Below are 21,914 nucleotides of genomic sequence, written 5' to 3' on the forward strand. Positions count from 1 at the left end.
GTCTGCAACATGCATACCATTTGTGTACAGTTTTGCCTCTCAACAAATGGGAAAGGATTTCACAAACATACAGCATGCAGCCAATATCAAATATCAATGTGCGCAAAGTGCAAACATGGATTCTTTTCTCTCTGTTCCCTGAACCTTTATAGATTGCTTGCTTCAGTAAGTGTGTCAGTTGCTTTGCTAGTTTATAATAACTATTGTAGTATTCAGCATGCTGATAAGTCAAGAAGGAACAAAACAAAAACCAAAAACCACAGTTAACTTAGGACCTATATTCACTGAGGTGGGCTCTACAACCATTTGTAGTTTATTTTGTTCTGTATTTTCCCATAACAGCCAGTAGCATTTCTAAACTGTTTGTGATAAATAGCTCCAGATGCTTTTAAATTAGAAGGACATTTTAGCTAAGGCTCTTCAGAGAGCAGTAAAAAAGAACTACATTTTACTTATTTGTCCTGTCGCTACTTCTTCCAGATGGCCTCATCAACATCTGCTGCAACTGAGACATTTTACTGCAATAAAGATTAAATAGCTGTGTTGAATGGCCATTCTCTGAAGGTTCAAGGCTCCTGCATTTCTGGTAAGTATTAAGTGAAATTTGGCAAATGTGCTTGTTTAAGGGTGTGCTTAAATTGTTGTCTGTGCAGCAATTTGCCCATTAAAATTTTTCACATAATTAATTTGCTGCTATCGGGTGTAACAGTTCTAGTAATGATGTGTCACTTATCTTTCAAAACCTGAGGAAGGAAAATAGAACATCATATTGTTAGAGTGCCTAAATGTTTCCTATGTTGAAATATTTATTAAGTGGGAGATTTTAAACAGAATCCAATGCTGTAACCCTATGCATTCTTTCATGGGAATAAGCCCCACTGTATCCCTTAGAACTGATTTCTTAAGGCTTAATTTTTAACCTATGTTCAAGATGTATCTAGCAGTTATGTATTTTCTTCTTTTTGCTACATAGTTGCAGCTGATAGTCCAATTTTTATTTTTCCCTTTAGTGAATAGGTGAAGTTTATTTTATTTTTTTTATTTCAGCCCTGATTTTACTGTTATTTCCTGCCCACACCCATGGCTACACAGCTAGAAAAAAGTAATTTCATTATATGATAGGGTTGCAGGTATTAAAATCTAAGCTTCCTATCTAACAGTTAAGAGGGGAAGTAAAATCTATCATGTGATTGTATCTACACTCTTTTTTTTGTGATAGAATCTACACTCCTTCACTCTGTAGTTCAGCACATCAAATCACCAAATATAGAATGGTGCACTCTTTCCATTTTTATTCCTCTTCTCTGATGCTGGCACCTCTTCTTTATGACTTTGATTCTCAGCTTTGCTTGTTCTCCTGAGTTCAGTTATACTCATCCTTGGAGATTTTAACATTCAGACTGATAGGACTTCTGATTCCTTTCCTTTCATTTTCTCTTTTGTGCTACTTCCTTGGATCTTAATTTTTCACTTCATAACTGTCACTCATCATTCAGGTCATGTTCTCTCTGTTCACTTCAACATTGTTCTTACACCAAGCCTTCCATTCTGTCCCTCAAAAGAATTGCTGAAACTCTTGCAACTTTTTTCATTGAAAAGAAATCACCCTTTAATCCTCTAGTCTCATTTCTTCTTTAGTTATGTTTGACATATGATTGAGAATTTTGTCTTGGTACTGCCTGTTACTTTTCTCTTCTCATGATTCCCCTGTGTATTGGAATGCAGGAACAGAAAATATTAATTCTGACCCATTAAGAGTAATCCATGTCTACATTTCCACCCTCAGATTAGCTGTCCTGACAGCATTAACTAGCAATGGTGTTAATTTAACTGCTGGTCTTACCAGCTGAAACAGTGTGGCTAAGGCTGCAATCAAATGCCTTCTGCTCTGGCTTCATGTGAGTCTCCAAACTCTGAAATGTATGTGCATCCAGTGGACGGAGCAAGGGACAGTGGTAGCAAGGCTCGCTGCTGTAGCGCCTCTTCTCCTGCATTTCATCTAGATAGGCATTTTCCAAGTCGCAGTCCTGGGACTGGCAGGTGGCACAGTTTTCTTTGCACCCCCTGCCAGTGGGGGTGGGGCACAGGCTTGGTGGTTGGAGCTCCATCTCAGTGGTTGATAACCTGGGGCTCTGAACATGCCTGTGCTCTCACCATGACATTTTAGGACAATTACACTTTGAGAGGCTTAGAAGATGAGATACTCTGTGGTTCAATACTTATTTCTATAATGAGCTTACTAGAAGGTCTTAAGCAAGCTATTGACTGGGTTTGCCTAACATGATGCATCTCATTGTGGCATCTTTAAGTCACAATGAGGCACAGTGCCTGTGGTACCACCCTGAATGTTCAGTGCCTGGCCATGAACAACATCATGCAACACTGAAAATCCCCTTATTTCCAGCCAAAAGGATTCTGCAGTGTTTTTGTTCTGATAAGCAGCAATAGACCGCAGTTGAGTTTTCCTTAAAACTGGAAATATTTTGTTCATATATGGGTTGTGTCACTTGTGCAAATAATGTACACACTGAATTAAAAAAAACATGGGGGAATCTTGAAATTTGTGCAACTGGTAGCATGAAAATCTCTGTCATATGTTTGTAGTATAGTCTTGTCAATTACTATGTATGTTTCAACTGCCAAAAGGAGCAACTAAGCCAGATAGGTAACATATAGGGAAATTGAGAGAAGAAGACTACATATAGGATAATTTGTGCATAGTTGTGATGGAGATGGGAGAAAACAATAGTAATACAAAGGAAAAACCCCATCGAAGCAATTGTTGTTGTTAGCCGTGAAGTTGTGTCGGACCCATCGCGACCCCATGGACAACATTCCTCCAGGCCTTCCTGTCCTCCACCATCCCCTGGAGCCCACTTAAGCTCATGCCGACTGCTTCAGTGACTCCATCTAGTCACCTCATCCTCTGCTGTCCCCTTCTTTTGCCTTCATTTGTTCCCAGCATTAGGCTCTTCTCCAGTGAGTCCTTCCTTCTCATTAGGTGGCCAAAGTATTTGAGTTTCATCTTCAGTATCTGGCCGTTAAAGAGCAGTCAGGGTTGCTCTCCTCTAGGACTGACTGGTTTGGTCACCTTGCAGTCCAAGGGACTCGCAGGGGTCTTCTCCAGCACTACAATTCAACGGCTCAATTCTTCAGTGCTCAGCCTTCCTTATGGTCCAACTTTCACAGCCATACATTGCAACATCTAAGCAATGCAGAAGCACTAAAAAGGAGGAGGAATAAAAAGGAGTAGAAATATCTCCCATTTGGCAATGTTATCCTCTTGTTTTCAGGTGCTGAGCTGAAGCTTGTCAGTGTTGTCCTCTTGTTCAGTGTATCTCCAGCAGGTCCAGAAAGAGAAGCTATTGACGCCCCCCCCCCCACCTTTTTGCAGTTCTTCTGGAGTAGTCACTACTTCTGTGTAAATTCCCCCTCCTATACTGTCCAGTCCCTAAATTTGCACCATTAAATGCTTATTTATTTATTTAAAACTTTTATACTCTGTCCACCACTTTGACTATATTCCATACAGAGATTCATACAGGATTCCATATAGTAGCTCAAAGATGCATAGCCTTTTCAATCTTAATTATCTTATTTGGTTTCAATTGGTTACCAGGGGCCACACACATATACATGGAGCTCTACATACACAGGGGTGTGAGGCAGGAGCTTTAATCTTGCTCCCATCGATCCTGCAGTAAAAACACTAGGTATGTTTATAACCAATATTTTTTCTATCCCACTCAACCTGCATTTAACTTTAATCAGGTGATCATTTTGGTTCTTTAATGTTAGGTATCTCATCTACTCTTCTCATTTCTAAAATTTTAGTATATCTCAGTGTATAATTTATATCCTGCCTCCTTTTCTGTAATCAGTATTTCTTTTAATGCATGCACTACACATGTTCCCCTTCCTTGCTCCATTGCTTTCTTTCCCTTATTTTTAAGAGTGTGCAAAGTCATGCTTCACTCTGTACCCTGGTGACCACAGAGGGTGTGAGCAGCAGGTGCCAAGGAGAGGGGTCAGTCTGTTGGACTGTCCTTGAGACAATCATCTGGGTGTTGCCCTTGGAAGGCTCTGTGGCTCCTGCAAGACTTCCTAGAGTTTCTACAGAAGCTACATAACTAGGAAGTGACCCAAGGAGCAGCTGAGCCACAGAAGGTAGGTGGGGATGTTCCTTTGTCAGCATTTTAGCATTTCAAAGCAATTGTCCTTGGTTTGTTTTTCCCCATTTCATGGGTGGTGACAGAGATGCCTTGTTTTTTTCAGCAGAGCCTAAGTATCTTCAAGAGACTGGCAGACAGGGGTTTGGGAGCAGTGTCTCTGATTTTTCCCTCCTCCATTAGACCTTAAGGACCTTTAGTCCTTAAAAAGGGACTAAATATAGGAATAAGTATATGGAATAAGAGTCCAGGTGTCTAATAAGTTGGCCTGGACCAGTGTGTGCATGTCTTACATTGCTAGGAATGTAGTATCAACAGAAAAACGATTGGGTGGTTGCCACTTTCAAGCGGGAGGTAATCCATATCTCACTTCTGCATGAGAAAGTACTAGGACGCATGTTTGATACATCACTTTTTTGTCCTAAGTTTTTGTTTGGCATTACTCTAGGCAAGTTTAAGGTTTGCCAAATCTGATGTCAGCTACGCCATTTTAGTGTCTCCTTATACCTGTGGATTTTTAGTTACCATAGTTAAAGACTTTGATAATATTACATTTTGGTGTCTCTGGTCAGAACAGAAAACATGTCTTTGTTTGTGGATGATAATTGCATAAATCTGAGGGCTCTCTTTCTGTCCCTTTTGTCTCAAACTTAGCATAATTAGTTACAAATGAACTACTTTTGAGTACTAGCACTTCTAAAGGTGTCCTGAATCTGTAAAAATAGAAACATAGAAACAGACCAAGTCAGAGGGGACCTTGCGGCCAACTAGTCTGACCCCCAGAATAGTGTGTTCCTTGTGAGGAAGAATAGCTCGTGCTTCCATATACCATTCAGTCTTTGAGGTGTCCCTGCAGTTAATCTCTTTCGTGTTAGAGATACAGATGCTAGAACAGGGATAATATGTTTTATAAGACCCGTCCACCCTAACAATCATGCAATTGAGAAACATTACATTTTCAGCTTTAACACTGGTACTAACTGCTACAACCATTTCAATCGGTTCAACACAGTGTAAAATTGAAAACTGGCCTTGAAAACCAATTCTAAAAATACCTTGCATGTTATATTTTTAATGTTTAGTACCGATATTTTCCTTATTTAACATTTTCAGCTAATTCATTGAGTTGGAGAATTCTTCTAAACAAAATTAATCTAGCCAGACCATTCTTAAATTGTCCCTTTTTCATTCTAGTAATTATTTCCAGGGAAAACACATTCTCTTGAGAAAGAAATGACAAAATGAGTTGCCTATCTTCCTTGTTTAAAATGCATGCGTATGTAAATACCCTACATTAGAGAAGGTAAGGAGTGCAGGAAGAAAAGTCCTAAGCAGTCATTAAAAAGTTAAGATGAAAATATGTTCCAGGACCTTATTACTTTTTCTGCTGAAATCAATAGAAAACCCATCCAAAACTGAAAACCTAATTTGAAGAAAGTACATGAACAGTGTTCAGTATTTCCCTTGGCAGATTTGGGTTCATCTAATAGACTTTGTATCCAAGAGAACTGTCCACAATTTCTCTCTCCATATATCACACATACACACACTCTCTCCTTTGAAGTGTGCTAAAGGGAATAAACATTTTTAAAATAAGCTTCAGATGCAACCACAGCATTTCTTCCAGTTATCTGTCTTATGGATTCAGCTCCAGAATTACTTACCCCTTTGCATTGGGGAAGGGTTAGGGACTTAAGGATGCAATGCTATGCCTGTTTAGACAAGGAAAAAATGCCCTACAACTTCCCATGCTGGCTGGGGAATGCTGGTAATTGTAGGACTTTCTGTCCAAATATACATAGGATCGCTTATGGGCCAGGCTGCTGCTAGCTGCCCCAGAGCACTCAAGCGGCCTTTGGAAGTGGCTGTCAGAGTTCTTTGCTTCCACAGCAACCCTTCTGTTGCTTGCTGGGGCAACAGTGAGTGGAGGAGCTGGGGTAACTGCAGCGACTATCCACCAGGCTTCAGTGGTTTCTGCCCCCGAGGATGCATTGTGCCCAAATCAGCTGCCCTGGGAGCAGGCAAGGGAGATGGCAAAAGATGGCCTGGCCGCCAGCTGAGGTGGTGGCATGGAGCAGAGATAGCTTCAACTGGCTGGATTATCAGCTGGCTGAAGTAGTCCTTGCTCCCCTGTCCCACTCTTTGCTGCTACTGCGAGTGTAGGGAGGGGAGAAAAGACTTGCTCATGCGCAGTGCCCTCAGTATTCTCATGGCACGACCAGGGGGAAGGAAGTTCAAGGATTCACAATGCGCCTGATCATGGGTAAGGCCCTGGGGCAAACGATGCACTACAGCAAAGACTGTTGTGCTGTGCAAACTCTTCTTCTGAGTCATTGGCAGATTGATTTTCAATTGTTTAAAATTAGCAATGATGATGCAGATTCTTATTTCTAAATCAAGCTACTGAAATGTATACAGCTAGGGGCCAAGGTATGAACGACAGCAGATATTACATGAAAGAACTGTGTTCAGTTCTTGGATGGAAAGCCAAGTCCTCTGCTATTCATGCACTGGTAGCACTCTTTCCTTAAGTTTTAGCACAGATCCACACCCACAAGCTTCTGTTCTACACTGTGCTTTTGTTTGGAGGGCAACAGCTCAGTCATAGGGTGCATCATGTATGCAGAAGGACTCAGGCTCAGTCGCCAGTATCTCCAAGTATGCCTAGGAATCCTGCCTGAAACCTTGCAGGGATACTGCAGTGAGTATCAGCAACACTGCTCAGTAGGGCAAGGTCGTGGCTTGGCATAAAGCAGCTTCCTTTGTTCGTATGGCTGGCCAAAGAGTCCCAATACAAGGCAGCATCGATCACACAAACCTGAATTCAGGGCATCACCGGTCCAACCTGCAGCTGGCCATATATTTGAGCATCCTTTTAAAATGGGGTAAGCAACTTGCAGGGATCAGGGAGCCATGGTTCGCTTCCCCCACCCCACAAACCCACCAGCAGCTGCAGCTCCCCATTGTCGAGTTTAGCACTGAATTTGCTGTGAAGGCAAAAATTGTACCGATTGCAAAAAAGCAAAGGTAGGCATTGGGTGAACATGAAGGTTATCGTTGTGTTGCCCCTTTCACTCTTCTATTTCCACTGACTCACATTTGTAACAGTTTTCTCATGCCCAGGCACTAATTTTTCTTAGGTTTTGAAATTTTATTTTAGTCAGAAAAGCTTTATGTTTCCCAGATAGTCACAATTCTAACATATTCTAGAAGTTTCAGTGCTTCTTTTTCTTCTCCAAAAACAGTTATATTTCCAGTCTGAACATCTCTCAGAGCCATCCTACTGTACCTCAGGTGGGATTTCTCATAAGAAAAGGGTCCAACTGTAGTTGCCAAATTTAAAGACCCATTTGGACTATACTGTCCAAATGATACCCTGCTATCATCTGGGGACAATTATTGGCTGCACAAGAGTTTTCTGTCCAAGAGCCGTGCTTCCCTTGACCTGAGCCATTATTTCGATTGCTCTGACCCACTTTCCTGCTTCAACACCCTTCCTTTTGCCTTGACTTCATCCCTGCTGTTTTTCCTTTCTCACTTGCTGCACAACCAGCTGTCTTTTCAGGACCTGCACATTCTCAGGGGGTTTAATGAAGAGTGCAGCCTGCAATTGTGCTCATAGATCAGAATAAAAATCCAGTGGAGAATAGATACTTATTTGTCCTTATTAGAGCCTCCTCTAATTATAACTTCCAATGAAAAAATGAATATTCACAGATTATTTTGCTTCAGCACTGTTGACCTCAGTGTGAAGCAGGCTTTAAAAAAGTACCTTGATGTTTGTGTTAATTTATTCTGCAGAATATTATACATCAAAATATACCTCAAAGCTGTTAAATATGCTCTGCATCTTGAAATGTCTTTACTGGCCATAAAACAAATCTACTTTCCATAATTTATATTAACTTCCCAAACACATATTCAAACTAGCTTGAACAACATAGTAATTGCATGCTCCTCAAAATTGCTTTTAAAGTATATTGAGAAATAATTACTATATACACAAACAGTTACATCTTTTTGAAATGTGCTTTAATATGACTGTTCTGCTAATTTACAGTGTTTCACTAGGTTGAGTTAGCGACATATAATGATAACTAATGTGTTTTTAGATGCTACCTAAGTATGAGTTCAAAACATACACCCAACAAACATGCATGCCATTTAGACACTTTGCTTAATGATCTTTCCAAGTAACAGCATTCATTTATTTTTTTTAGGAGGTAGAACTGTTCTCTAGCAACAGCATTCTTAGCATATTTCCTGGAAACATTCATTTCTTAGCATCCCCCACCCCCAACAATCATAGGATTGTTCTGTAAATCATTAACGCAGCAACATGAACAGTGAATGAGCTAACTGGCTCATTTTGGAAATAGGGTGCAGCACCACAATAGATGGCAAAAGAAGAAGGGAACAGCACAGGATGAGGTGGCTAGATGGAGTCACTGAAGCAGTCAAGTGAGCTTAAGTGGACTCCGGAGGATGGTGGAGGACAGGAAGGCCTGGAGGAATGTTGTCCATGGGGTTGCGATGGGTTGGACATGACTTCGCGACTAACAACAACAACCCAAAGATGAATGCATATGAAAGGCATGATGTTATAAAACCCTCAGTGCCGCCACCCTAAAACTCAAGAATGATGGGGCCAACCCAAACCTCTTTGGGAAGGGAGTTCCACAGTTTGCACAGTGGTCAGCATCTTATTGGAATGGGCCAAAAAGAGAGGAACTGTGCCTCTTGTATATTTTCACACATACTGCCTTGTAATTGGTTGGCAAGAAAATCCAGTAGGAGAAACTTCCTCGCTTTTACTTAAAAATATAAGGTATTGTGAATATCACATAAATGTGTCTAAATATGTTTGTTTGTTTGTTTTTAATTACTGTTCTTAGGATTCAGAAGGATAATTGGAATTGAAGGAATCTGGCCCTCACAATGGATCCAACATCAAATGCAGCCATAGAAAACCTTGATTTTCTAGTAGAAGGAGATCAGCCTGAAATTTCTCCTGTGCATACTGGAGATGTCCAAGAGGATACTGCTGCAAGGGAGAATGATCACATTGATGCTGGAAGGAAGCCAATAAGAGAGCCAATTGTGCAAATAACAGATTGGGATCTACAGACTTTATTGAGCCCAGATGAGGAACCGTTAAAGCGCTCAAGGTATCGGATAGGTGGCTCTGCCGATAATATATTATCTTTAACTTCTTACCAATCCCTCCTGCCTCTTGAATGGAAGGTTTTGAGATCTAGTCAGTCACAGGGCACACTGGCAAATCTTTCAGGTGACATTCAAGAAAGCACAGATGGAGGGCATAAGCCAACATCGAGAAATAAGCAAGATGTAGTAGATGATATAATTGGAGATGAAGTCGCTTTCAAAGTATGTACTAATGTGCTTAACTGTAACCCAGGTACTGCTTGCACAATAGACTCCAAAACAGCTTTTCCTATAGTAACTGCTGGATCACCTAGGCCCAGAGATGCAAACTACCCAAAGCAATCTTCAAATGGATTGGTCCCAGGAACAGAGATGCTTCCAGGAGTTGAAATTCAATTCAATCAAGTACATAGTTCAGGTAACCAGGATAATTTCCTCGTGATTTTTGAGTTGCTGTGTGGTTCATCAGTGAAATATCATTCTTCTTTGTGTCCTTTTTTCAGCCATCGATCAACAAGATCCAGGTTTGATTGACCAGCTTTGGACAGCTGCTGCTTCACCAAACAGCTTATACAATACCTCCGCATCAGCAGGCTGGGAAAGCAATTCTAATAATCACGAGGTTAAAAAAAAAAGTTGTGTTATCATTAATGTGGTGTGAATTCTGATATTAGAAATATTTCTGGACTGGAGATTGTTACATTGGTCCAGCATCTTATTTAATTATCATATATACAGAATATATTGGTAATGCAAAATCTTTCATGCAGAGATCATTGGCAAGAGAAGGTGCTGGTACTGAAGAGCATTCAGAATAAACAAACAACTGACTGTGGCAGCTGGGGAAGAAATAAATGAATAAAGCTTTGCAAGCTGATTTTGCATGTCAAACTTCTTTTTAAGGGATAGAAGCAGTCCAGATTGCAGGGGGTGTTGGGAATTGGACTGGTTGGCAGCCCTACTTAGAATCATCAGCTTATGGATTGGTAGTGCAAGTGAAAGAGAGGAGACCAAGAAAGGAGATGGCTCAGCAAATTGAATGGTTTGGAGAAGTTTCCTTTTATTCATTTATTCCTTTTCAGAACTGACTAGCTACTGAAGTTCTGTGGGCAGGTGAATTAAAAATCAGAAATACAAAATCCCAATAAACAATGGTAGTAAAATAACACAAAATCAGTTTCAAGGGGTAAAACAGTGCAGTGCATAATAAATAAGCCACAACAATGAACAGTGCAACAATCTAAAAGTTCTCCAGCAATTCCTTAAATGCCTGTGAGAATAAAAAGGCCTTCACCTGGCACTGAAATCCCCTAGTCTAAGTGCCAACCGAATCTCTCCGGCATGCCATCCCACAGGCAGGGTGCCATTGCTGGTAGATAAAATACTCCAATTATAATTTTATAAAGGTGGCATAGAAGGATGATGGCTGCTGTGTTGGATGTCGTGCCTGGCCCTTGATTCTTTTAAGGCATCTGGAAGGTATAATGATGAATGAAGGCTTGCATTTGGAGAAAGGATAAAGAGGAGCATGTCTCTAGTTTGTCTAGGCCATGACACAAAGCCCAAGCCTAGGAACAGTGGGTGGGGATTGAATAATCTAATGGAAGTCAAAGACACTGTCATTGGCCCATAGTAAACTATTGCATGATTTCAAAAAAAAATATATCAAAGTATCTTTATCCAATTTCTCAGCCAAAAAGCCTTCCAGAGCTGATAGGTTTTTAAAATCCTGCCCATAAGAAGACATGGCACACAAGGAAAAAGGAATGGAATGGGAAGAGGAGAGGTAGATTACTAAAACAAACAAAAAACCTGACATCTGCTTTTGAAATGAGCTAAAAGAACTGATACCATACTGAACAGTAACTGTGATTATGCACTGACAAGATTTCCTTTAAAGTTGTAGTTTTGGATAGATGAATAAGTACCTGAATAAGTAAGCATAGCTGGTGGTTGTGTTATGCTTTCTCAGATGTGAATTGAACTACAGGTTCACGTCTCTTTAATAATCTAAATTACTCTGGGAGAACTACCGATCACTGGTTCCAATACTCTAGACAGTGGCAAGATTAAAGGCTTTAGTAAACTGAGAATTCATCAGGAAGCTGCTTTACCACAGTCTCCTAAGATGCTACCAGTGGTCTCAGCCTGGGCCATGTCCAGCACCTACTTTCTTCATGGTCTCTGTGCATCATATCCGTGGACTCTGCACTTGCACAACCTCTTGTTCAGGAAACTCCTCTAGCTGAGGAATTTTGAAAGGGACCCTTTCCCCACCATTATGTATATCCATGTGGGCCCTCAGTTCCTCTTTGACAACCATTGTGGTTACTTTGTCAGGAACTTTTTTCATTATTAGTGAAGGTTACTCTGTTTGTTTCTGTCTCTCCTTAAGTACTCCTTTACTTTTTTAAAGTTGCTTTCTTTATTTGCAACTGCAGGATTACATTTAAACTGAAAGGTTTATGGCCTTCACACCCCATTTTGGAAGTATGAAAAGGCCAGACGCACCAATACCAGATGCCTCCTCCTCCTCCTCCACTGCTCAGCACATTGATCCCAAGCTCTGTATTGAAACCAAGTCAAGACCAAGCATTGCAGGCGTGAATCTCAGAAGGCTGAAAAACTGAGACCCAATTCTACAGTGGGAGCAAGGCCTGTCAGGAGCCTCTCCTTCCCCTTTGGGTGTGTTCTGCTCTTCTGTGGTATGGATGTCAGATGTGAGCAGGATTAATAGATGAGACTACACCTTTAGTCATCATGACACCCCCTTCCTATTCCCCATCTTCTGACTCTGGCAGGTAATCTGAGTGGGCTTTACCATCTCAATCATCATCCACCTTTTATTAGGATGATTAGCAATTTTGCCCACCAAGCAACACCTCTTATGACGGAGGGAGAGGTCTCCTCTCAGCATGTAAAAAGCCTTCTACTGCTGTCAGACTCCCATCAGTGTTGACTGAATTTCAACTGTTGCCAGCCCTGCCACTGAAGACCTTGCAACTGATACAGACTAGGCCTCCAGTGTCCTTTCTGAGGAATTCTCCTTGACAAGAATACCACTCCTGATCACTTCCAGTACCTTCAGCTGTAGCTGAGAAGCATCCAAGAAACTCCTCCCTCTCTGGCAGATAACTACTGTTTCAAACCTCAGTACCATCATTGTCACTTGCCACTTCAGTGACTTCCCCTGATGCAGCCATGGGTACCAGAAGCTCTGCTTCACCATTGGAAGAAATGGGTCACTTTTTCGAACAAATGTTTTAGATGGCACATCCACTTGGGCTGGAAACCCAGCAGCCAATACTGAGGATTAATGATGCTGTTTATCTAGAGGTAGCAATGAAAATTTACTTTCTCCTTACTCTTCACATGGCACAATAGTCATGGAAGGTATCCAACCTTGAAAGGTCTGGAAAGCATGTACAAAGTGCAGAAACAAAATGAAAAGTACCCATGGCTATCATCTCTGATTCTGCTCCAGGTCAGTCTCAAAAACATTCTTTATTGGTTTATAAGGAGGATTGATGCTTGAATGAGATGGGAGTTATTCCTTAGCAACACTTGGTGTCTAAATTGCTAATTATCAGGTGACAATGTTGAAATACCAACTGTTCCACTGGGAGAAGATGCAGTTGCTTTGCAACTCTCTCTCTCTGATTATCATTCTGGTTGGGATGTTTCAGGCAAAAGCACTGACATTTTCAAGCAACAGGTAAACATGGTACATCACCAGGCTGTCTGTAATGTGAAGGTGATGATTAAGATCAGCCAGATTATCACAAGATGTAAGATAAAGAATTGAGAACCTACCTTGTGATGGAGAAGGACTCCTCAGTTCCAAAACAGGTGCGGTTATGGACTCAAGTGGAAAATGCCAAGACAATGTGAGAAAAATGGGTTTAGAACAGCTTTCACATTACCACCTCTAGACTCACCAGCAGCCTTCCCAGATCCACAGAGACAGTTTCACCCATCCATCTCTCACATACCAAAGGGATTCACCCACCCTCTTGGAATCAACCTTGCAAAGGGAAAGGAGATTCTATGGGCAAGTGGCAACTCTGATGCAATTGTTTCATCAGACTTCTGGATCAACCCCTCCCACCTTTAAGTGTCATTCATGCCACATTGTCCTCCAATGTGTTCCAAGCAGATGGATTCTGAACCTCAAGGAAGTTAAGGTTTACACCACTCCCAGGGATTTCAAGGACCAGCCTGTAGCAGATAGATCTGAATCAGGCACCCTTGTGCAGAAACAAAACTATTGGGCTAAAAGATGCATATGAACCACTGGAAGAGCCAGCACTTCCTCATGGCCAGAGTGGGACAAGACATGACCAATTCAGGATCATGCAGTTTGGTCTATCAACCTTTGGTCTATCAAAGAGTATATTTGCAAAGTGCATAGTTGTATGTACTCATATTTGAACTCAAGGCATTAAATTTTCCAGTACCCGGATGAATGATTTCTGGCAGATTGCATGGAAGAAGATCTTCATTGTGTTCTTGTTGCCAAATTTTCCTTCTTGAGGTGATTTGAGTACTATGTGAGCATAGAAGAATTGGTACTGGCTCCTATAAGAACTATCTAATTTACTGGAACCATACTCAGTGCTTGTATCAGACTGCCCTACCTCCTACCAGAACAGGTTTGGCAGGATTCACCCTATTAAACAAAATTTACAGGAACAATCAGATCACTGCTTTCAGTATTCAAAGACTTTGGGACTAACAGTGTCAACAGTATCAGTTGTTGCCTTTACCCAAGTTCAAGTGGATCTTCAGACTGGATGACAAAGAGTGTTTTGACACAGTTCATGGCACCCATCAAACCTGCCTATGAGGGAACCAGAACTAAAGTCATGCCTGCTTTGATGGATGACCACCAATCATTTTACTGAAGGACTACCAGTCTCTCTTCTGACAACAGCAGTGACATTCCTTTTACAGATGAGTCACTTTTCAGATGGGGAGCATATTATGGTTCAGTGGCAGTGCAAGAGCTTTGACATGCAGGAGAACAATTACATCACATCAGTTACTCTCAGTGGTTTGGAAGGCACTGAGTTCTTTTGAACCACATTTGGCACATCAGCAGCTACAGATGATTATGGACAATACTAGGGTCACAACGTACTTGAACAAGCAGAGTGGAACCAGGTCCAACCTCCTAATCCACTTGATCCTCTGAATGTTCCAATGGGTGGTTATCAAGGGATATAACATTTACTTCAACACACATCACGGGCAATGACGGTGTTTGGGCAGATTCTGAGCAGGGCTCTTAAACATGTATTTTTGGAATGGCTCCTCAAATTTTGTGATTCAACCAATGTAGACCTGTTCGCTAGAGCACATAATGTGGTATCCCAGAGGTTTTGCTTCAGAACTGGGCAGGTTTCTTGGGAGATACATTTGCCATCCAGTGGAAGCTGGCATTCTACCTTTTCCCTTTCATCACCAGGTTCCTTGCTGGAGAACCTGAACTTTATCAACAGTGTTCAACAGAGGCCATAGTTTGGCATAGTCTTCATCATTTCTGCATGGATGCTGGGGAGAATATTGTAATTTTGCATCTACACCAACCCTCCTCACTTGGGATTGGGATTGATTCTGATATCAGAATGCTCCATCTGGCAGCTTGGAGGCTCTGGTGAGGGATATGTCTCCAATACTGCAATCAGTGCAGATCTGGATGCAGCTAAAAAGCTAGCAACAAAGAGGTCTTACACTGCAAAGTGGAAGGCTTTCTCATCCTTTACACAGATTATTCACATTGACTCATTCCATTCAGCATATCTTACATTTTGCACAGACACTCTCAGAATGTGGATTGAAATTTTCACCTGTTCAAATCCAATTTTCAAGCTCAGTTTTCCATGCACCACTGAAACTACTCTCATATTTTTTCCCATTCTAGTTCAACACTTTTTGTGTGGCGTTGGCGGTCTTGTCCCACCAGTTCACATACCGGTACCAGAGTGGAGCTTGTCCGTGGTGCTTAAGGCTCTAACTATTAAACCATTTAAGCGCCTTGCCACCACTCACCTCCATCTTCTTTCTTGGTGGATGGCCCTTTTGGTGGCAATTACCTCAGCTTGCTGGTCCAGTGAACTCTGTGTACTCAGAATCGATCCTTCCTACTTATCTTTCTGTAGCAACAAAGGAGTTCTGTGCCCAGGTACAGTTTTCTTTGACATGAATTTTTATCAATCTATCTAGCCTTTTTTTTCTGTCAAGGAACTCAAAACAAATTACATAGTTTTCTTCCTTCTCTCAGTCTATCCTCACAACAACTACTGTGTGAGGCAGGTTGGACTGAGAGTCTGGCCCGAAGTCATTCAACTACATGGCTGAGTCCCAGTCCAACACTCTTAACCGCCACACCAGCTCTTATTGCCTTTCCTATATTTCTCCCCCTTCATCTCTGTCACAGGACTCAGAGGCCTTACCTTTCCTTCATGGGAGAAGTGTTCTAACTTCCTTCAAAGTTGTACCAAGCTATTTTGCCAATTTCATTTTGTTATGAAGGGAAATGCAAAGGCTTGCTAGTCTTACTGCAACATTTTGCATCCTGGGTGGATCGTGCTTTTTCCTTGGCATATAAACTGGCTGGAATAGAACTCACTGGAGGGCAACAGCAGTGGAATTTTGCTAAGGAATGCTCTTTCAGCTTTTCTCAAGCACTACAGACTGGATGTTCAGACCTACACAGACTCTTCATCTGGCTGAACTGTCCTTTCTTCATTGTTGCAATGGTATCACTGACCACCAGTAAGTCAGCTTCCTACTCACACGTGTGTGATATGCTGAGACCATGAAGAAGAATGACAGGTTGCATACCTTGTAACTGTAGATCTTCGAGTGCTTATCTGTGCACTCACATACCTTGCTTCAGTGCTATCTGTACCAGTGCTGATGCCTAGTTCACTCTCTAGTGTTGCTTTCCTGTAAAACAGGGAAGTTTCTTTCCTCTCAGTTCCAAGATCATAATGCTGGTCTTCTGGAACTGCGGGAACAGACGAGACCCTGCTAAGGCTATGGACAGTACAGTGGACAAGGGGTTCCTTCTGAAATTCCTCTGCTACAGATGTTTCCTGAATAGTTCCATGCATCTGCACAGCTCAGGTGTATGAATACACAAATGGCCACTCAGACAATTCTGGTTATGCATAAGCAACTTGTCTTTCGTAGCCCTGCTTACCAGAGCATCACAGTCCAACCCCAGTGCACTTTGAGTGGAGAAAAATCACACTTGTGGTAGAAATTTGTCTTTGCAGTTGTTGGAGATGGGGAAGCAGAAACCTACTTCCAGCAACAGCTTATTATCAGTGCATTGTGGCATGTGCATGCTTGGTAATTCTTTGTCTTTTTGCTAATGTAAATCAGTTACAAAATCCATCTCGGGAGAAAAATAGTTGAAGTTTCCCCTTTGGCCTACCTGAGCATAAGATGCAAAGCTGATCATGCTGGTTCTGTATTCTGCTGCTTGATCTCTCTCTTGCTCTCTCTCACACAGACAGACAGACAGACAGACGGGGGGAGGGGGCAGGACCCAGCACATGTGCATGGCAGACAGTCAGATATGAAGTTTTTATATACATGACCTCCTCTTCCAGATACCTGTTCAAATATTCTCTAAATCCTGAAAAAAGAAATCCAATAAAATCTGCAACCCATTGCTTAAAATGGGGGAAATAGTGTTAGCTAACGTTGTTAACCAAATGCATGGTAGGCAGACATGAGAAGAAATATCTTCTTTAAAAGTCTGGATGGTATATTTGTGCACTAAAATGTTCCATATGGCTTGGGGCTCCATTTTGCTCAGAAGAGGCCCTCTTGTCTTCCTTGCCTTTTGCACGTTAAACCAGACTTCAGCAGCTGCTGCTCAAGCGATGCATTTTGACAAAGCCCTGCCTTCTGGCTTGGTGGTGCTTTGATTCCCAACACAAAAGCATGTTCTGGATGTAAACAGAGGGTACTGCCATTACAGAAGGATTGCTGGGGATGCTGAATCTGGAAGAATGAATACTGGCCAACTGAATAAAATAGCAGAGGTAAAATAGAAAGTGCTGTTAAATCAGTTTTTCTTTTAATAAAATCTGAATAGAGCAATGATCACTTGCTAATCAAAAACAACAGTGTTATGCTAGAAGCTTATTTAATAATCATTTCTGTAATACATTTCAGTGTCAAAATTATAAAATGCATGATTTTGCTTACATGAAGTTGTACAGCAAACAGAACCTAAATCTGCCAAATCCAGATTATAACTGCCTCGTTTTCTTTCTAAAATAAGCCATTTTGATTTCTTTCTCAGATTCAGGCTTCAAGGACTTTTGTCACAATGTCATAGCTGTTAAATATTTTCAGAGATGGCTTTTACCTTTTTCATTTTGATTGCACTGAAAGGCTTTATCTGACTATTCCCAGTGATATTGTTAGGCTGCATTTCTGTATCATCTTTGAGCTTCCATTAATCCCTATGACTGTTTGGGTCTCTGTAGCTTCAAATGGTTAGCACATACAAACATCAGCAATTATTATTATTATTATTATTATTATTATTATTATTTATTTTATTAAAACATTTTTATGCCGCCCCATTCGCCGAAGCCTCGGGGCGGCTTACAACAAAAAATTAAAATAACATTTTAAAATATATTCAATAAAAAGGTGGAGGAAGAATGTAAGTTCTATATGTTAGAAGTACATCTTTATTACCATTTGCTGTGCTTTGTTGAATATAAGCCTTAAACTTCCATCATGATTTATTAATATAAACATGATTATACAGAAGTGAAGTTGAGACTAAGGGCATAATTCTATCGCTTCCCAACATTGTCTGGGGGGCATTACATTATTCAGAGTTCCAGCTCCAAGATACCCTGACTGTGCCTGCTGTGTCTCTGAAGCTGGAAACTGATTGCAGAGAGGGCTGAGGGAGCATGCTGGTGGGGCAGGAAAGGGAAACGACTGGGAGCAGTAGATTGCATTACATCAAAACAGCATCTGGGTTCCTTTCTTTCCATCCCCTTCTACCATGCTTCATCTAGATTGCCCAAACCAGTGCTCTGTACAAATAGAGAGTTCCAAGTACAGTGGGCAAAGATGACTGACACTGCTCCACCTTCCCATTAGGTGCACACATAAACCTCCATGTTTAGAAGCTTACAACATCAAGGGCAGACAGCATAAGATTGTGCTATAAGAGTGCTTCAAGATGGAGGAGTTTTACAATTACAAGTTAGTGCCTGTTTCCCTCTTTGGTTAACTTTCTGGGAATAAAAAGAGGGAAGATGTGGTGGAACATATTGCAGTGGGGTGCTTACAAATAGATGACAATTTTTTCTGAATTCCATGAATGAGACAACATGATTGCACTAAAAATATATCCTCTGGAAGCACCCTATGAATGTATTTGTAAATTTATAATCTAAGCATAAGGATATAGTGCTCTCCAGCTTTATACAGGCAGATTGACCTTGATTTGCTTCACACCATCACAGGTTGAATAAGCTGCAGGTTGTTTAGCCATCAAGTGCCAGGTGTCATTTGTCTACCTACATGGGCATAGCTTGTCATGTAATTCAAACCCAGGCTGCATGGTTTGTTTGAAGAGCCACGAGTCATATAAATCATGCCATCCAAGTTCTGATGACATGACAATCTACACCCAAATGCAGAATAAGGCAAATGGAGCCCAGCATATACTGCAACTTAAACTAACAGTGTGGCTTGTTTAACCCATGGTGATCATGAGAAATGACCCTCATGTCTGCTTGAAGCTGCTATCACTAGAGAGTAAATTAGGGTATAATCTTAGGGTCTCTAGGAATGTGTTCCAGAGGCTATAGGATTTTTTTTTTTTTTAGATCTCTCTCCCTCTCTCTCTCTCCCCCCCCACCCTCTCTCTCAGAGGAGTCTACCCTAGGAGAGCTGACCTTCCTGCCTGCAGCTAAGCAAAGGTCTATAGTCAGTGCTTTTCTGAAACTGGAACCCCAGCATTAAAGTGGACAAAAAAAGATTTGCCAGAGGAAGGCTATGATTCTGTGTACAGTAAATTTGCAGTTACAGCTCTTTCACCCTGCTCCAAAGGCTGCTGTATCAACATTCAAGTACTATCAAGTTTACGATTGAATTGCATGCAAAAGGTGATGAAGGGTTGCGACTAAAATCAGCAGCCGCATATCTGTCTCTTCTTGGGTAACATTAAAACAACACACATCATGTATTAGACCATTCTTCATTATTCTGTTTCACTTCAGAAAATGAAGAAGAGCCAGGTCAGGAAATTTTGGAGCACCATCAAGTTAAATTTCACAATTTTAATGACTGTTTATTTATTTAGTAGGCTTCTATGCCGTCCCATTCACCGAAGCCTCGGGGTGGCTCACAATAATAAATAAATACGAACAGTATGAAACAATATGAGTCGACCTGGCCCGAAAAATAAAATAAATAAATAATATTAGCAGTTAAAATAGTGTTTGAATAAAAAGGTCTTCGCCTGGTGCCGAAAAATAACAACGGCGCCAGGCGGACCTCTCTGGGGAGCGCATTCCATAGGTTGGGTGCCACCACAGAGAAAGCCCTCCTCTGAGTACTAACCCTCCTAATATCCTTCACGGAGGGTTCCCGGAGAAGGGCCTCTCCCGCTGATCTCAAGGGACGGGCAGGCATATATGGACATAAGCACTCCTTCAGGTAACCAGGACCCAAGCCGTTAAGACTAAACATTACCAGGGTGCTAATCCTGCATTTATAATAGAAAGCAACAGAATTTTTAAGGAGTGTAAGGAAACAACCCCTCAAACAAAGCCAATCAAGACAGAAATTTGTGCTAAGGAGCCTTTACTTTTTTGTATTTCAAATAATGAAAAAATATGTTTTTCAACAAATGTTACTTGCAATAGTAAGTTTGACTCTAGCTCCTGAGGATCTGGACTGTGCTTCTTTCCCATCTTCCTTGAATAGTGAATCTTTATAGTTATAATATTTACATAAAGAAATTGAGTTGTTAATTTGTATTTGCTTTGTGTATTTTATTGACTTATATGCTTTGAGATCCATCAAGTAGCTGTAATGTGGTATATAAATGCTGTAACGGCAATAGTAATATACAATGAAGTCTTTAGATTGTACAAATACAAAAACCTGTGTTCTGCTTAAAGGACTTTAAAAAAACCAGCGTTTCTATCTGCTTAATAAACAGAAAATGGTGTGCATCACAATATCCAGTACTTTCATTTAACAGCAGAAGGGAAGTCAAATGCTTGAAATGCAATCTTATGTTTTTTAATTTTGTATTTATTTTATTTTTTTGGTTAGTCAAGAAAGACAGGGGAGTCGCCGGTGGTGTCAAAGTTGCTGCTAAATTCTCCAACTGAGAACAAACAGGAATTTAATCAGTCCAGGAAGAAAATGCAGCCTGAAGGCCAACTTTTCTTACAGGGACAGAGTCTGAATCTTGCTGATGTTGGAAAGCTTTATAGGAAGGTAAAGAAATTGCATTTTTAAAAGAAGAAAAAATCTAAATGTATTTCATCATACTGTGTGAGGTACAGTTTTAAAAATAAATCTAGCAGTTGGGATAAAGGGTTCACATAGATAGGAAGACTAAAGAATACAAGAATACTCTTCTTGGGGGGTCTTTCTTTCCAGACTGCTACCTTCAGAGGTATATTTGATAGCAACCCAAGTGCAGATCATGTTCAGTGGCTGCTCCCAGTCTGCAGAACTCCATCCCGGGTGACGCTAGCTTCACTCCATTTCTGCTGTCTTGCCACTGGCAGACAAATACTGACTTATTCAAGAAGGACTTTGACGTATTAACTGCCGGCTATTTTTGCTACTAATAATGAGAATCCCAGAAATACTGTTTTTATTGCATTTTACTGTAGTACCTTATTATTTCAATCAATTTTAATTGTTCCTGTAAACTTCCTCAAGAGCCATTTTTGGGAAAAAGGTGGGATACAAATCAATCAGTCAATCAAACTTATTTCATTTGTGTGTCAGCAACACTAGCAGTTGTGTGTCAGCAACATTCCACTAATTGGTGAGGTTGTTCAGAGGCTTATTGTGGGTGAAGATAAGGGATTTCAGATCCTTTTGGATTATTTATGACAGATTGAAAAGACTTCAATTTAATAATAAAAATATCCCCAAAACAAAATCTATACCAGCTTTAGGACTCGGTACTTCAGAATGTTTCACATGTTGGATTGGTTTGCTTTGCTGTTGCTGGTGATCAACGTCTTCTGTGTATGAAGGAAGGACGAAGTGATGGCCTGTAGAACAGTCCTCTGCATTGAGGTGCTCTGTGATCTCTCCCTCACTGGACTTGCTGATAGCCATCCTGGCAGAACTGAACAGTTGGTTCAGGGCATGAGGCTGTATTGACAATATATTAAAAATCAGTGGCCATATCTATAATCACACAAAAGTTGCATAAGGTATTTATGCTAGACAGTAAGGCATATGCGTATGCTTTACATGTCAAAGGGGCTGGGTCTGAAGCTCCAGGACTGGGAAAGACCCCTGCTTAAGACTCAGTCACTCCTGGCAGAAGTA

General features: G+C 41.0%; 2 protein-coding genes across 3 annotated transcripts in view; one reads left to right on the plus strand and one right to left on the minus strand.

Moving 5' to 3' along the window:
• Positions 1–480: 480 nt before the first annotated feature.
• Positions 481–20,858, plus strand: LOC123029112. The gene is made up of 4 exons (XM_044441715.1): positions 481–586; positions 9,065–9,753; positions 9,839–9,957; positions 20,670–20,858. The coding sequence occupies exons 2-4, from the start codon at positions 9,108–9,110 to the stop codon at positions 20,856–20,858; spliced, it is 954 nt and encodes a 317-aa protein (XP_044297650.1). The 5' UTR covers positions 481–586; positions 9,065–9,107.
• The window catches only part of TAB3 (TGF-beta activated kinase 1 (MAP3K7) binding protein 3), a 51,501-nt gene continuing 49,621 nt past the window's right edge, over positions 20,035–21,914 (minus strand). For both annotated transcript variants that reach the window (XR_006415877.1, XM_044441795.1), the window contains one exon: positions 20,035–21,734. Coding sequence is in view for 1 of the 2 variants with exons in the window: in XM_044441795.1 (XP_044297730.1) it covers positions 21,722–21,734 (13 nt within the window). In the remaining variant the exon portion in view is untranslated. The remainder of the gene's footprint in view (positions 21,735–21,914) is intronic.

The sequence above is a fragment of the Varanus komodoensis genome, unplaced genomic scaffold (genome assembly GCF_004798865.1).
Source record: "Varanus komodoensis strain SLA01 unplaced genomic scaffold, ASM479886v1 scaffold4, whole genome shotgun sequence".
NCBI classification, from domain to species: domain Eukaryota; kingdom Metazoa; phylum Chordata; class Lepidosauria; order Squamata; family Varanidae; genus Varanus; species Varanus komodoensis.